A 16,152-nucleotide genomic window follows, 5' to 3' on the forward strand; every position below is an offset into this window, starting at 1 on the left:
CAATGTCCACAGATATGCGCATTTGCGGGCAACCCGATATTATCAATCAGTTGACAATGCAATTACGAATTGTTGCAGTTGTTGTTGTTGTTGTTGCTGCTGTTGTTGTTGTTGTTGTTGCTGCTGCTGCACACGCACGTAATGATGACGGCGGCTGCGAGGGCGGCTTTTGGTGGCGCATCGGTGGGGCGTCGGCTAGACGGATGCGACAGAGTTTAATGGTGGCTTAATTAAGCGTTGCACGCGCTACGTGCGGTTGGGCGAAAACAGCACAGAACAGCGAAAAACTTTCAACGGAGTCGAGGGACAGCCCCAAGGGCAGACGAGGGCGGGCCACAGTCGGGAGACAGTCGGGGGACTGTCTCTGTCATAGACACCCGGCTGTCAATTGAAGGCAGGCCCAGTCCGCCGGACAGTTGCCATAAGATGCAGAGAGTGGGTGGGAGAGGGTCTGTCGCTGATTTTCGCCTTGTGCCTTGGAGGTGTTAACGTGCGTGATTTGTTGGCAGCGGTACGTGCGTGGAATACAAATGCTAAACCCTGCGCGGCTGTCACTGGGAGACGGCCCAGGGATACGCTCAGGCAACGGATACTCTGGCTGATGAAGATGGAAACGCGAATGGCATTGGCAATGGAGATTGAGTTGGAGATTGAGCTTGAGCTGGCGCTTGAACTTCAGATTGACAAGGAACATTAACCAAACTAACATGGCCCAAATAGTTAACCCCAACTGGACGCCAAATTGAATTATTTATTAAGCAACATTCAGCACAATATATTTGATGCCCGCTTTTATGGCTGACGTGTATTCAATGTTAAACGATACAGAGAATGCATAAAACAAAACAACAACGTGTACAACCTGCACCCATTAAAGGTGCGTGAAAGGGGTATGCTGGTTTTTGTAACAATATGTGTTCCAGATCAGCATCAACAGCCAGCCCATGCCCGAGATGAGAAGAGCTCAAGAACATGGATCTTTTCCTTTGCAAATCAAATTATCGATAACTTTACCCGCTTCCATGCAATCGATAAAAAATAATAATTAAGTCGATATCGATAGCCTAGTTTTTATATCTGCAAACTTATAAAGTATATACATGCCTGATCAGCATCAATAGCCAAGTCGATCTAGCCGTGTCCATCTGTCCGTCTCTCCGCCAGGATCTCAGTACCTATAAGAGCTAGAGAGAGATGCGCGTGCAGTACGAGCTTGTTGCCGATAACCGATTACTTGCCTCGCTTCCAAGTAATCGATACAAATCGATATCGAAATCCTGTTTTTTGAACAAATCTCGTAAGTTGTAAGAGCTAGAGTCACCAAACTTGACATGTGCCTACTAGGATAGCATATATATATCAAGTATCTTCCATTGTATAGTTCGATATCTCCCCACAATCATACGCATCGGGGTCGTATGAAAATCAAAACTCGGATAAATAACGTCTGATTTTGGATTGTTATATCTGATACAATTGTAATTGCTTGCAACATTTTTCTAACAACATTATCTAACTACGATAATAAACGAAACGTGATTCACCGATTGCGGAAAATTCACTCCGCTTTGTGGAATTGACGGCTCAAGGCCAATTATTAGTGAAACTGCGTAAATATACATAAGTAGTTATTCTCCAGCTTAAAGAAATCTGTAAATATTCCAATTCTCATTTAGCTGAAATGCGAAATGCTTTCAACTGCGACAAATACGAAAAACATGAAATAAACATTTGATGCGCTCGAAATGCGCAAATATATTATTCATTTCAAAGACTCGATTTGTGAATGTTTTTCTTTTACGCGTGATTTGCCGATTGCTATTTATAAGTAGGCTAAAGTCTTGCCATTTGCCTGGGCCCCACTCGCATTTCCACGGAGCAACCATTAAGCCATCATTTCCGTACTGTAAATACATGGCAGACCCGCGTGCCCCCCCCCCCCCTCTCCCACTCCAGCTCGGCACCCAAAGCTTTATAAACAACGTGTATTTAATTTCCTTTTTCATGGTGCTCCACGACTGAAATTGCTGCTGCTCATTTCTGTGGAGCGTTGCGCGCACTGAATATGAATCACGTTCTTATTTTCCATATTGATTGAAGTCGAGCGACCAGCCGGGCTAATACTAACCCCCCCCCCCTCTCCCCCCGCTCCCGCCGCTCCCTTGTCAGATCGCAATCTCTGGCAGTCTCTAGACAACAGCCCGTCGCATATTTTGGCATTGATTAGCGTCGCTTGCCACTGTTTTAAGGGACTATGAATGGCAAATGATGAAGTGGACCAAAGTGCACCGAAGTGGGATGAAGTGACCTGAAGTGGCCCGGCGTGGGTTAAGGTTCAGCCGCATCTAGCCGCATCCAGCTGCATCTGCACATCTCGCTCACTTCGTGTGTCAAATTTAATTAGCATTTTGTATGCTTCAATCGATATGAAAGAAATCACATACTCTTGGCCTAGACCGAAAGCCAAGAGCAGCAAGAGTTCTGCCATACCACATTTTCAATTCCTATCTATTTGGCGTAATTTGTTTCGAAAATATTTGAAAAATTATTGCTTGATCTCCTTTAAAAATCAAAAAAAAAAAAAAGTTTGCCAAATGTGATCAATAATGGAAAATTAAAAGTTTATAGATTTCTTAAATGCAATATTATTTTGAGCAGGGTTGCCACTGTCATCAAATAGTTTTGACTGGACTCATTCAAAAATAAACTGTGCAAATTCATATTGAAATGCTGCTTAAACCGAAATGCCCCATTTTCGATTTCTTCTTCTTAAAAACATTGCAAAGTAAGACCAAGTTCGATTTCTTCTTCTTGAAAACATGTGTAATCTATTGGTTACAGGGTATGTCATGGGTCTGCCATCGCCCAAGACATTTTGCACTAATTTTCGTGCTGCGTCCTTGGTACAAAAAAAAAAAACGTCCAAACCAACCGAACCGAACTGGCAGATGGTCCGACTGTCCGTCTGTCGGTCTGTCCGTCTTTCGGTCTGACGGCGGGTCTGTGCTTTCCATTCTCTTTGCGAGCTGCTCGTGTTTATGCAAATATTTGTATTCCATTTGCATTTCAAAAATTGAAATTTTTATATCTTGCGCTCTTTCGCATTTATTATGCGATTTGCCAAGGAAAAATTTAATTTTTGCACAATTTAGGACAAGTTGATTAAGCTTTTTGATGCCAGCTGCAAAAGCTGTTGCTGTTGCTGTTGCTGTTGCATAAATTTCTCACTTCCTTCCTGCCACCATGAAGACCATGATTACGGCTAGGGCCCCAAAGCCCCAGCCGTGGCGCCTCCATAACTGCTAACGGTTATTATCTATATAAAAACTTCTGTATAGGGCCTAGGAACAGCTGGACGCAATTATGGTACCAGGATGCCCAAATAATTAACTTAACAACACAAAATTATGGAAGTATGGGAGAGTATAGCAAGTGCGTGGGCTAATTCCCCACAAATCGGCTTAAGTTTCCCCTCGAAGACAAAGTCGATACATTTTATTGCCGTTTTCCAATACTAAAGTTGTAGATTGATAAGTAATCGATTAAAGTCGATAAGTTTTATTGCCTGCAAACGTTTTCCAAAACTATAGTTGTAGATTGTTAAGTAATCGATTAAAGTCGAAAAGTTTTATTGCCGTTTTCCAATACTCAATTTTCAGATGACTAAATCGTAATCGATTAAAGTCGATAAGTTTTATTGCCTGCAAACGTTTTCCAATACTCAATTTGAAGATTGTTAAGTTATCGATTAAAGTGCCATATTCAGCCGAACGATCAATTTTAACCGATTTAGAAGTTTAGTGCGGATGCGACTAACTCTCTTGCAAAATCGATATCGATCCAATTAGTTCTCAGCAAGCTAACCGATAAATTTGATCGATTTTTAAGTATGTAGACTGATGAATTATTAGGGAAACCCATAATTGAAAAAGCCCATACTTATTTTGTCTTTGTTTAAGATATTTTCCATTTACGACACAATTTCGGTAAAACATTCCTTTAAAATAAAAAGCCCAAACAGAAGACACAGGGTATGTGGTGGTCATACAAGAGCAGTCCAACGACTGGCTGAGCTTTGCTGCTGTCATTTTGGCTGATTTCTAATCAGAAACGTGTTTGCATGCACATTGCCAATGGGGACTTTGTCCTGCCGCTGTGCACAAGCACTTCCCAGTGGCAACAATGGCGCTGTCATGGATGTGGACGTGAATGCGTCCTTATAGCATTACGAATGAGAGACACTTGCATCAGTCGGATGATTGAGGTACCGAGCGCGATGCGTGGTTTCATTTTCAATTCCATTCCGTTGAATGGGTTGGATGGGTTGGGGGCTGGGCACGCGGCAAGGCCAAGTTATGCGAATCGCGAATGTAATCAGGCAACTAACCGGGTCATGGGCCCGGCCATAAAAACGAGCTGTGACTAATTCGAATGAGTGGACTTAGCAAGCACGACCTAAGGATGCCCTAGATTTGACAAAAAATCGAGCTGCAACTGTGCGATCGATTAATTATCGATCTTTTCGATAGGTGCTGGCCAAAGCTGTCACATAATTGACGCTTCAGCGCCATCTGTGCTCTACGAATGACACTAATTAATCACTTGTTTGAGAACAAATACTTTTCCAACTGCTATTTAACATTATGGCAGCTGGTCACACTCTCTGCGGTGCCGTTGTGCAAATTTACGAAAAATAGAAACGAGCACGACTGCAACCACAGAATGCAACTGTCAAAGTATATTAGTTTATATATATATACATATATATCTATTTTGCTATGTGCATGATATAAACATATTTAGCTAGAAGCTTTGCCCTCTGCTACCACATTTTTAGTGTGGAATAACAAAAGTTAAAAGCCACAATGTGAGGTTATGAGTTCTGTTAACGTCACTTGCCGCACTCACATTCCAGCAAATGCCATTTTTTTTATTCTCTCGTAAGTCTTGTCTGTTCACAAGGTACCTTAATACCCTGTACCAAGCCGAGTTGGATAGAGAGGCTGCACTAAACGCTTTCTACATCAGCCGATGAATGTACCTGCATAGGCTTTATGCTTTGCCACATCCATTTCGGGTACTATAAAAAACTGACATGCTCAACATATACTTACTGTGATGTGAGAGACTCTCTTACTTGCATATTCCATCCAGCTAATACCCTGTAAAATGAGTAAAATTGGGCATTTGTCAGTTGTGTAAATGTAAAACTCACTACTGACCAGCTTCATTGTTCGTCTCCAAAGTCTACAAGGGTATTAAATCTTCGGCGTGCCGGAAATAACCCTACATTCTCGATTTTTTGATATTTCGGGTGTGCGTTTAGAGTCCATGAATGCGCACCCACGCATTTAAGCACGCACACAAGTCCACACACACACACACATACATACGCACATACACGCACACATACGCACACATACGTTTTTCGCATAGTCATAAATAAAGTCCATTTGCATTGCTGGTTACCCCCCCCCCCCTCCGTCCACCCGCTCTACTCACACCAACGACTTCGGCTTCTCCAATGCTGTCCACTGCATGCTGCCTGTGGTTGTTGTAGTTGTTGTTGTAATAGCTGTTGTTGTTGTTGTTGTTGTTGTTGCTGTTCTCATTGTTTATGTACGTGAATTGCAAATCCCTTTGACGGTCGGCCATTGTGTGCGCCTCCTATTCTGGCCCCCTGTACCGCCCCAACCGGCCTTCTCTTCTGCCTATCAGTCAGCCGGCAGACATTTTGGCAGTTTGACAAACATTTTGCTGACTGCTCCAGATAGAAAGGCAGTTCCCTCAGATGGATAAACGCAGATGGTTTGACTCGCTTGGTTTTTATGTGTGCATGTGTGTGAGTGTAGTGTGAGTGTGCGTGTGTGTGGGTATGTCATAGATTACAAATCTAGTCAGCTTCATGACTCGAACAAAGCTCTGCCCACAGATGGCGCAAACATGCCCTAGCTAAATACTAAAACAAAGTTGGTCACATTGTCATTGCCGGCACTTTTGTTGTTTCTGTTATTTTCATCTTGTTTTTGTTGTTGTTGGTGTTTGTTGTTGCTGCTGTAGCTTATTATAATGCCCTTTACGGTTGCGGTTTTGTTTTAAAAGCCGCAAGCAGATTCCGCACAAGTCCGAGCACTGTCACATACACGTGTTAACATATGTATGCATATACATATAAATATGTGCATGTGCATGTGCATGTGCATATGCATATGCATGTACACATATGTATATGCACTTACATATGTAATAGATCATATATGCAAATATATGCACTCACACGCACACACTCACACAGACTCATGTTTACTTTGTTAATGGCCCAACAGAAGTTTGTTGGCAGCTTAGAACAAACCGGTTCAGTTCGGTTCGGTTCAAACGAACCAGCTCGAGCCCGAAACTCCAATGTTTCGCCAGCATTAAACAAATAAATATACATTGCTTCTTAAATTCTCCCAATTTTAATGGCGCCCTTTATTAAGCTAAGTCACAGCTTATCCAATTGGATTACGATATACATATATATATATGTATATGTATATATATATCCATTCTCTTTTCTCTCTCATTCCCATTCTCTTATGCACTTGTATCCTTCCTTTCTTTCTTCCATTTATGCCCTGACAGCACACATAGATAGGTAAGTCTTCACTTCCCTATCATACAATATTTTTTGCAATTCTTCTTTAAGCGTCATTCTTAAACGTTACACAAGCTGCATAGCTTCTCTATGAAGTCTCCGACTGAAGCACACGTTGTTTGGAGCTTCGAGCCAAAAATCAAATATAAATCCATTGTGAGCTAAGACTATAACACTCAGAAGCAACTTTAGTCATGCGTTGCCCCCCCCCCCCCCCCCCCCCTTCCCACACCCTGCACAGTACTCGAACGTCGTGCTGCGTGCTCATAAAATAATTTCAATACATTTCATAGAAATCAAACACATAATGGGCGGAGAGTGAGGCCGACTTGTCGAAGGGCAGAGAGAGAAGCGTAACCATTATACGCTATTGAAAAGTTTTGCCGCACGCCCAGCCTCCCCCCCCCCTTGCCCCACGCAGCTGCAGCACACTTGACAGTGGCAGGCAGCGATGTATTTACCACTTGCTGCTAAACCAAGCACAATACTTTTATCTCAGATTTCAGATTTCGGATTCCAGATACGCAGCTCCAGCAGCTGCGTCGCTTTTCAATTCACGCTCGCGTCTAAATATGGCCAAAAGTTATACGCCCCAAAATATTCGGCAGCAACTTTTGCCCGGCTCTTTGAGGTAACTGCTGCTGCTGCTGTGGTGCTCCATGGCAGCAACCACCCAACCACCCAACCAGCCAACCAGCCCACAGAATTTAGGCCAAATACATGAATAAGTTTAAGCAACATGCTTACATAGAAAATGCTCAGCTATTATATTTATTAGAAGAAGTAGAAATTAAACGAAAATTAATTAAAAAAGAAAATTATTTTAAACGCAAGACGAATACTTTTCTTATGTAATTATTTTGTTGCTGAAGCTGACATTTCTGTGATCGCACCAGGAAATAAAAGAGAAGTTTCAGAAATACTTTTTTGAGAATTCTCAAATCAGAAATAATTCCAACAAAAAGCTAAATATATTTTTATTTACACTGAAATCTTGGAATCATTAAGTTTAACTTTATATATATATATGCGCATATATCAATCCAAATATTCCGCCTCTGTCACATATTTAGTACTGATATGCTTCTCCCTGCCCCAGTATATCAAACTCGAGAACTATGGGATCTAGAGACTTGAAATTTTGGATGTAGTTCAAAGTATGGCACGCGCAGCTTAAGTTTGTTTCAAATCAATAATAACTAATCCCATTGCTGTGCAATTAACAGAGCTTCAACCTAACCTAAAATAATAAAAAACTCATTTTCGATATATATACTTGCGCCTTGGTTTTTACGCACATTTGGTTAACATATGTGTGATTTTTGAATTGCATAAAGATCGGCCTATAAGAACCGAAGTTATTCAAGAAGAAGAAACATCCTTAAATCTAAAGTAAAATCGAATTCGATAAGAATCAAATGATAATATTTCAGCACTTCTGAGCGTTCTACTTTAATCTCTCGACAATCCTAAGGCGCATTCATCACATTCCTCACATTCCTCTCAAACTTTACTCACTTCACCAAGCCAACTTCTCCGACTCCTTGGGGTAGGCAGAGATCAACCCAGCGGAAGCGACACTCCCCGAAGGCAAGGTAACTTCCTGGACGCGCCTGGCAACCCTACAGCTTTGTTCTCTTGCGGGCTATCCAGGGGCAATTTGTAGGTCTACGGCTCGGTTTTCATTAACAGTGAAATATTTTGCGGTTTTATTTGTAATTAGTTCATAGACGTGTGTATCTGAGTTCATCTATGTGCATAACGGTATTTACACACCTACACACACATACACACACGCACACAGTCACATGTGTCAAATTTTGTTTCAACCATGTTGGTATACCCTGTACTAAGTCTGCCGAGCAAATAGATATTCCTGAAGAAGGCCTTCCCTCTTTTTCCCAAATCGATAAATATCGATTCTCAATTAACGTTTTTTTGAATATAGCATAAAATGAATATAAAAAGAGATACTAAATCTGAGAGATACATTGAAAATAGTTTGGAATGTGCAACCCTGATCCTAACAATACGGTTTTCCTTAGATAGGGAGAAGGCTGAGACTTTTTATATATCCGATATTTGAGGTTAAGCCCGAGCCGACACGAAGCGTGCCCCCAATTTCCAGAACTAGTTTATCGTGATCTTGGCTTGTGGCTGAGTACACGGCATCTGCTAGTCGGCTACTCCCGACCATTAGTTGACTTTGGTTATAGTTTTAGTTTACCCTTGCAAAAGGCATTATGATTTTGTCACATATGCGAATCATTTCATCGGAACACTATATCATCAAGCTGATATAGGAAAGATCCCTACAAGATTAGATACTTCTATAAGAAGGTCTTTGGTTTTTCAAGATATCTGGAGCAAACTTGGCTATTACGATAGTCTTTCTCTGTGATAGTCTTTTGAGTTTCTCAAGATATCAAGAGCAAACTTGGTCCATGCCAAATATGTTGAAGACCGGACTATTATATCGTAAAGTCTATAATAATCTTTTTAGTTTTTCCGAAATCCTAGCAAAATCTGCTCAAGATCGAGCTACTATATGATTACTATTTTGAAAATTTAGTTTCTCTATGATAATCTTTTTGGTTCTTTGAGACACCTTGACCAAACTTGACAATTACGAGCTTAACTGTACCAAGATCTTGCTACTATATCGTAAAGCTGGTAAATTTAGTTTCTCTATGAAAGATTCTCGCCAAACTCAGCAATAACTAGGTTCATACAATCTAATCTAAACTAATCTAATCAAATCTATCAACATATGCCAATCTGTTAACTATATTATGACTCACATGGGATTAGTTGGAGCAAAGTTAGGTGCTTTTGGAAGGGTATTTGTTGTGCGGCTTGCCTGTGCTACCTACTCGCTGGGTGAGTGCATTTGCATATGTATTGGCAGATTGCCACAGCATTTGCATTTATGCAAGTGAACTGGCACCACTCGGCGGGTTCGGCGGGTCGGTGGCTCGATGTGGTGCAACCGCGCATTTGCACATTTTACGGTCATGTTTATGGGGCGCCAGTTAATCGATTATGCATGGGCTGAGTGAACAATGCCGGAAATGTGCAAATGCTCAAATGCTGCGCATCCGCTGCCAACCAGCAGCTTTTAGCTTTCTGGCTGGCTGCCTCCGACATCCCTCCCCGCTACCCCCCTCCCTCCCTCCCCCCCTTGGATTGTTGTGGCCCGGGTTATGACGGCTGTTTTTCATTTGGCGTCAAGGCTTTGATTTACCGCCCTTTACTTTAGCCGTAGGTGTGAATTACGGAAATCATTAGCCCCATGGAATGTGCACTAAGTTTTAAAAGGGGGAAGCAGTTCGTTTGCCTCTTCCTCTTCTTCGTCTCGCTATGCCCTATGGGTATACGAATGATATAAAAGGCATATGTTGGGTAAATAACACATATCGAAGGATTACAGCTTGGTTCTCACTAAAGGGTTCATCATTTTACATATCAAGTTTCCTTTTTTTATATTACTCAAAGGATAACCAGGAAACATCGGATAGAAAATCCATTAAGAACACTTTACACCTTATGCTTAGGTTAGGTTAGGTTAGGTTGAGATGAACTAAGCTTAGACTTAGTCATGTGGCAATATCTGAGACTATTTTATTACTATCATAGTTTAGGTTAGGCGTAGATTATGTTTGGTTGAGTTGTTTTTAAGTTAGGTCAGGTTATGTTACCTAACATAACCTTATTTAGAAAAAGTTAGGTTATGTTTGGCAGGTGAGCATGGAGCTAGGATAAAAAAGATTTGATAGTGTCATAGATTATGAGATATAATGGTAACTGGAAACTTCATATATATAACTATTTTATGATGGGAGCAGAAAGAATAGTTGGATCGTATTCTCACATGTTCAAGTCGAAGACCCGTTGAGGAACACTTTACACTAAGCTTAGGTTGGGTTAGATTCGTTTCCGACAAGTTGGGTCACTTCAGCTAAGAGGTTATTTTAATATTATATTAGTTTAGGTTAGGTTGAGAATAGGTTTTTTTAGGTTATGTAAGCTTACGCTAGCTAACCTAACCTTAATTAGAAAAGGTTAGGTTATGTTTGGAAAGTGAAAAACAAGCCAGGATAAATAAAATTTGCTAGATTTCGGTAAGGTTATCCCAGAGAAGCACAGAGAAGTTTAGGGCTATGATGTATAATGCCAGCTGGATTAGATAAGTTGAGTTTAGTTAAGTTGAGGTTAGGTTGAATGAGTTTAGGTGTAGTTGTATTATATTATTTTATTTTTTTAGTACAGTTAAAACTTATGTTTACTTAAAATAATTTTCGTAATCTCATGCCACTTGGCTCAGGGACAAAGCTAAAAACTTCTTCAAAAATCTGCACTCTTCTTCCTTCTAAATGACGCACGGCACAAATATAGCTTAACATGTAATATGAAGGTTATATTTATGTCCGAATCTCATCAGCCGTGACTATTTCATGTCCTTAAGTCTCTTCGTCCTGCTCTCCAATGCTGATTGATATCCGTGACCTTAAGAGCTGGCGACATTCAGCTTGAAATTAATGTGGACTCTGACATAACATGTGAAATGTTGCGTTCCTGCAGCGAAATACATATCGAAGTAGATGCTATAAATATTTCATTGCGTGGCATTACACAGGTTCATATTCAGTTTTGATTTCAATTTCGCAGCAATACGTGTATTTTATGTTGACTTTCAAATTTAGCTGTCTGTTAAAGGGGCGTGGCGGGCAAGGCAGGGGGAGTAGCACGTCGCCTCGCGCATCGCGTCTGCTGTCGCTTCAGACAGGACAACAAAAGTCTATGCATGCTTATCCTTAAAGTTTGTCACAGTTAAATAACAATAAATGTCACACAAAACGCCATAAGCGCGACTGCACACACACACGCACACACACGCACACACTAGCTGATGGCTGCCGACAAGGACATGCACATAAAAGGCAAAAGTTGTCTCTACACCAGCAAAGTCGCATAAAAGTTTCCCTTCGTTCTTTGGCTCCTGGCACTCGCCCGTGCCACGGAGGAGCTGGGCTGCTCGCCTGGTCCTTGGCTCCTGGCTCCTGTCGGCTGGCTGCTGGCTCCTGGCGCCTGGTTCCTGGTTCTTGGCTGTCGATGGGCTCGCTGCCAGCTTCACCTTGGCAACGTTGTCGTATTTTCTTATTGCCTTTTGCTATACCCTCTCCAAGGGTAGCATGAATATGTCTCCAATTGTGCAACGTTGTTCTATTAAAAAAAAAAGGGATATATGTAAATAATTTGAATGTGTGTGTATAACTAGCAAAGCAAGTTAAGATCCTTGCTAAATATATCCATTCATACATACTAAATATCTAAACGTTGATAGATAAATCTATATTCATGAATATGAAAAGATAGTTAGATACATATTCATGTGTATAGTATATAAAGATGGAAGTGCTAAGTACATAAAATCAAAATCCCTGCCACATCAAGCTACTATATCATATAGCTGCCATAGCAAAGATCAGTAAAACATGAAATTCTTATTTTAAATCTTAGGGTTACGAGTTGTGCTAGACTTCTTATACAATTCCAAGAAATTGCATCAGTATATTGCAACAGTATATCATAAAGCTCTATATGAGGAAACGATACAAAAAGTTAGTTTCTATTTAAGGAAAACGTCTATTTCTCAAAATACTTGTCTCGATGCAATCTCCACATATATCTCAGGGAAAGAAACGTTCGAGCCTCAGGCTTATGTATACAAACGCTGCTCTGCCTGATAAGTGCAAGGGTATTTCATCTTCGGTGCGCATAGCTAGCAGTTTTTTTCTTATTTTCTTTTTTTTTTGGCGACTGTAAGCCTCTGAATGAGGCACGTCATAACTTTGCCATAAAACAGCTGACAACTCCAACGCAAGGATATAAAGATGCCATCATCCATGCCCCATTCCATATGTGTGTGTGTGTGTGTGTGTGCGTGTGTGTATGTTATGTTAGTTGTTTCAGTGGCTTAATGTGCTAAACAACTGCGTAGCTGAAGGACAAAGGAATTGAACATGCGCCAAATTTAAGCAGTTCACCGAGTCAAGGAATCAAACGACTGACAGCTAAATAAATAGTTCGGATATCCTTAATGCCAGTGCTCTGGGTATTACTTGTCTAGTTTATTGAGTTTCTTATGCATTTAACCCCAAATCGTATACCCTTTGGCCGACAGAGCTGTGGCTTCGTCTAGACCGAGACGAGCTTCCAAGCAGACAATAAGATATATTCTATTTTGAATGTTTGCCCGGTTTGAATCAAGAATTGTAAGCTAAAAGCGCCTCAATCCATTGAAAATCGAAAAAGCGGTTAATTAATTGAGTGCATGCAGCAGAAGCAGCAGAAGAAAGCATCTGCAACCCTATATAGTATAAATATTCTTGGCCGAGTCGATCTAGCCACGCCCCTGAGCCTGACACCATCGAACTCAGAAACTACCTGAGCTAGAGACTTGAAATTTTCAATATATATATCCCATATTATAAGCAAAAGGAACTCATTATATAATTTAAATACCTACTCCCATTATTGTAATATCGATAAATATCGATTTTGAGTTTCCTAGGCAAAGCTCGAAGATTATAAGAGCTAGACGGAATAAAGGTGCTCGTGTAGCATATACAGATCATATGTAGGAATATTTCAGTTTTTGTATACATCGCAAATCGAATTTGAATAAAACTGCAAATATTGCTCTTCTATTTCCAGCAGTAGGATGAGAGAGTAAGACCCAAAGCATACGGCACTCAAATATATTATATTAGAAGAGATGTAGACGATGTTATATACTACTTGGTAATAGCCAAGCCGAGTTTATCTTCTCAACATGTACAGTGTATTTACAAGTCGATCAGCTTGAGCTGATGCAAAGTACATAAAGTGTTGTAAGCCCTATTTCATTGTGCCATTCATTTGAATTTGAGGTAAAGCCACATGAACGAACACCAAAAGAGCCGGCTGCATACCATATACAACAGTTACTTTCACCGGGCCTGCCCACTTTTCAACCGCCCACTTTTCACCCGCCCACACACACATACACATTGTTCTGATTATGTATGTATGGGCATGCATACAGGGAAATCAACTTAAGCGAAACAGGAAGTCGACATTAGAATATTTAAGATGAGCTTCTCTTAAAGAACATTTCAGCAGCGAAATTTTCCAAGCGCACTGTGGGGCAAAAACGAAGAGAAAAAGCCAATATATATAAGCGTAACTATATATATCTCGATATATAGATATATCTATCGTGATATTATAATATATATCTTGATAAACAAAAAGGTTAAGTGTAAATAAATATCTTAACCAATATTTCCGCTCAGCGTCGTGGAATTTGGCAACGGGTGAAACACATCTCAATTTTTCAAATTGTCCATTTTGAAGCCAATCGGACGATAGTAAAATATTTGCCCTTACAACATCTCGCCCTCAACCAGAGGATCGATAGATATTTCACAAAGTATAGATATTGAAAATAAAATTAAGAAAGCAAGTTAAACGAGTTAAACTTTCTGTTGAATTACCAACAAGTGGCATGCAACCATTTTTCATCTACATTCCGCACTTGTGGGTGGAAATGCGTAAAACGGAAAACAACAAAGTGACATATTACAATTTGCCACCTATGTTCCGCATTTGTGGGTGGAAATGAGCCAAGCCAACATGTGTTATATAACCGTTTTTCACCTATATTCCGTACTTATAGGTGAAAACGAATCCACATATATTCCGCGCTTGTTGGTGAAAATACACACAATGAGAACTGCCATTGGTTCTGGCTGTGCCTTGATCAGTCAGTCAGTCAATCAGTCAGTCAATCAGTCAGTCAGTCAATCAATCAGTCAATCAGTCAGTCAATCAGTCAATCAGCCCAGCTGTCAGTCAGTTGGAGACACCAAATGTATAGCTCGATAGGCAGAGTTCGTTGGATTAGCTGTCATTGGGCAGCTGCCTTGCGAATATTCTCATTTCTAGAAAGATTGCTCAACAATACAAACGTTCAAAATCAAAGGGAATAAAAATAGCTAAGCGTCACATGTAAATATTAAACGTAGTTCCAAAATTTTAAGCGTAATACGACAATAAACAACAGTCTATACAAACGATTCCCCAGCTACATTTAAAATAAGATATTGAAAAAAAAAAAAAACAACAACAAACAAATCAAAAACAAAAACATTTGCTAAATAAAATCCAGCAGCAGCTATGAGCGATTCGCAGCGTCAGGTGAAAATGGTGGCCGAGCAGGCGCTCGCCAGCCTGGTGGAACGGGCCAAGCGTTTGCAGCTGACCAGCGTTTGCGTTTCCATGCAGCACCACGACGACGAGGATGGGTCTGAGGAACTGGGCCAGAGGCAGAGGCTGGAGCAGAAGGAGCATTTGCGCGTGGGCGAGCAGCCAGTGGAAGCGGAGCCGAATGTGGTTGTTGTCAATTTGAAGAAATCGAAGCGCAGCCCACCTGGTGCCGGCATCCAGCGTGCGATTGCTGCCACCGGCAGGAAGTCGCGTAAATTTGATTTGGAGCCATCGCCGCCGCCGCCGTCACCGCGTGAGCTGTGCCTGATCGCCGAGCTGAGGGATGAGTATAATCAGACCGATCAGCTGATTGAACAGATGCTCACAGATGCCACAAGCCTCGGCCACGAGATGATCAACTGCTCGCAGATCCAGCGCGATTTGTCCTTGGTCCAGGAAATCGAGCTGGAGACAACGAAACGTTCGCTAGACACACTATTTGGTGCCCTCACCGCCGAGCTGGAACGCAACGATCTCACCGAGCTGATGCAGCGCTGCGACAGCGCCCTGGAGCGCAGCAAGGAGCGTCTGGTCAAGAATGAGCCCACAATCGAGACCAGCTGGAGCACAATCAGCGAACAGTTTGTCGCGGCCGAACTGCCGCCCAGGGCCGCCCAGCCGGACGATCAGCCCAGGGAGCCGGGCTCTCAGGATTATGCCGCATTACCGTTTCTGGCCAAGCACGACTAGCTGGCGCCGCGGGTATGCCCAACAAATCAGCACATCGATATTTTTTCTACATTCAAATTGTCGCTAACAATCAATAAATGTCTCGTTGCACTGTAAAGCACCCAAAGCAGCCAGCTCCTGCGCCAGTTCATCCTGCCGTTGACTGAGTGCAGATTCCACCTGCCAGCAAAAGCAAACTTTTCTTGTTAAGCTCGTCGACTGAATGGCAAATGCTGCACCGCCCCCGGCAGCCACAGCAGCAGCTGCAGGCATTGGCTTCAGCACCTGTCTTGGCTTCGGCTTCCACTCTGACTCCGGCTGCGGCTGTGACTCCGCCTTCTCCTCCGCCTCCGCCTCCGCCTCTGGCTTTGGCTCTGGCTCATAACTAATTACCGCCTTCATCGCAGCATTGCTGGAGCATCTCGAAACTTTTAAATTGAGTTGCGTGTCATAGTCAAAAAGTTTGCCCCCATCAATTTGCCACCCTCTAGTTTCCACTAACCCACGCCCCAACCCCGCCCCGCTTCCTTTGCCAT

At 41.8% G+C, this 16,152-nt stretch overlaps 1 protein-coding gene across 1 annotated transcript; it reads left to right on the top strand.

Moving 5' to 3' along the window:
• Window positions 1–14,622: 14,622 nt before the first annotated feature.
• Window positions 14,623–15,741, top strand: LOC115766838. The gene has a single exon (XM_030710881.1). The coding sequence runs from the start codon at window positions 14,858–14,860 to the stop codon at window positions 15,635–15,637; it is 780 nt and encodes a 259-aa protein (XP_030566741.1). The 5' UTR covers window positions 14,623–14,857; the 3' UTR covers window positions 15,638–15,741.
• Window positions 15,742–16,152: the final 411 nt, after the last annotated feature.

Source organism: Drosophila novamexicana, unplaced genomic scaffold (genome assembly GCF_003285875.2).
Source record: "Drosophila novamexicana strain 15010-1031.04,08,12 unplaced genomic scaffold, DnovRS2.1 tig00001270-arrow-arrow-pilon, whole genome shotgun sequence".
Classification (NCBI taxonomy): Eukaryota; Metazoa; Arthropoda; class Insecta; order Diptera; family Drosophilidae; genus Drosophila; species Drosophila novamexicana.

What these genes read in the sequence shown, in the direction of transcription:
- LOC115766838 (XM_030710881.1), top strand. Translation starts at nt 14,858, where the DNA reads ATGAGCGATTCGCAGCGTCAGGTGAAAATGGTGGCCGAGCAGGCGCTC.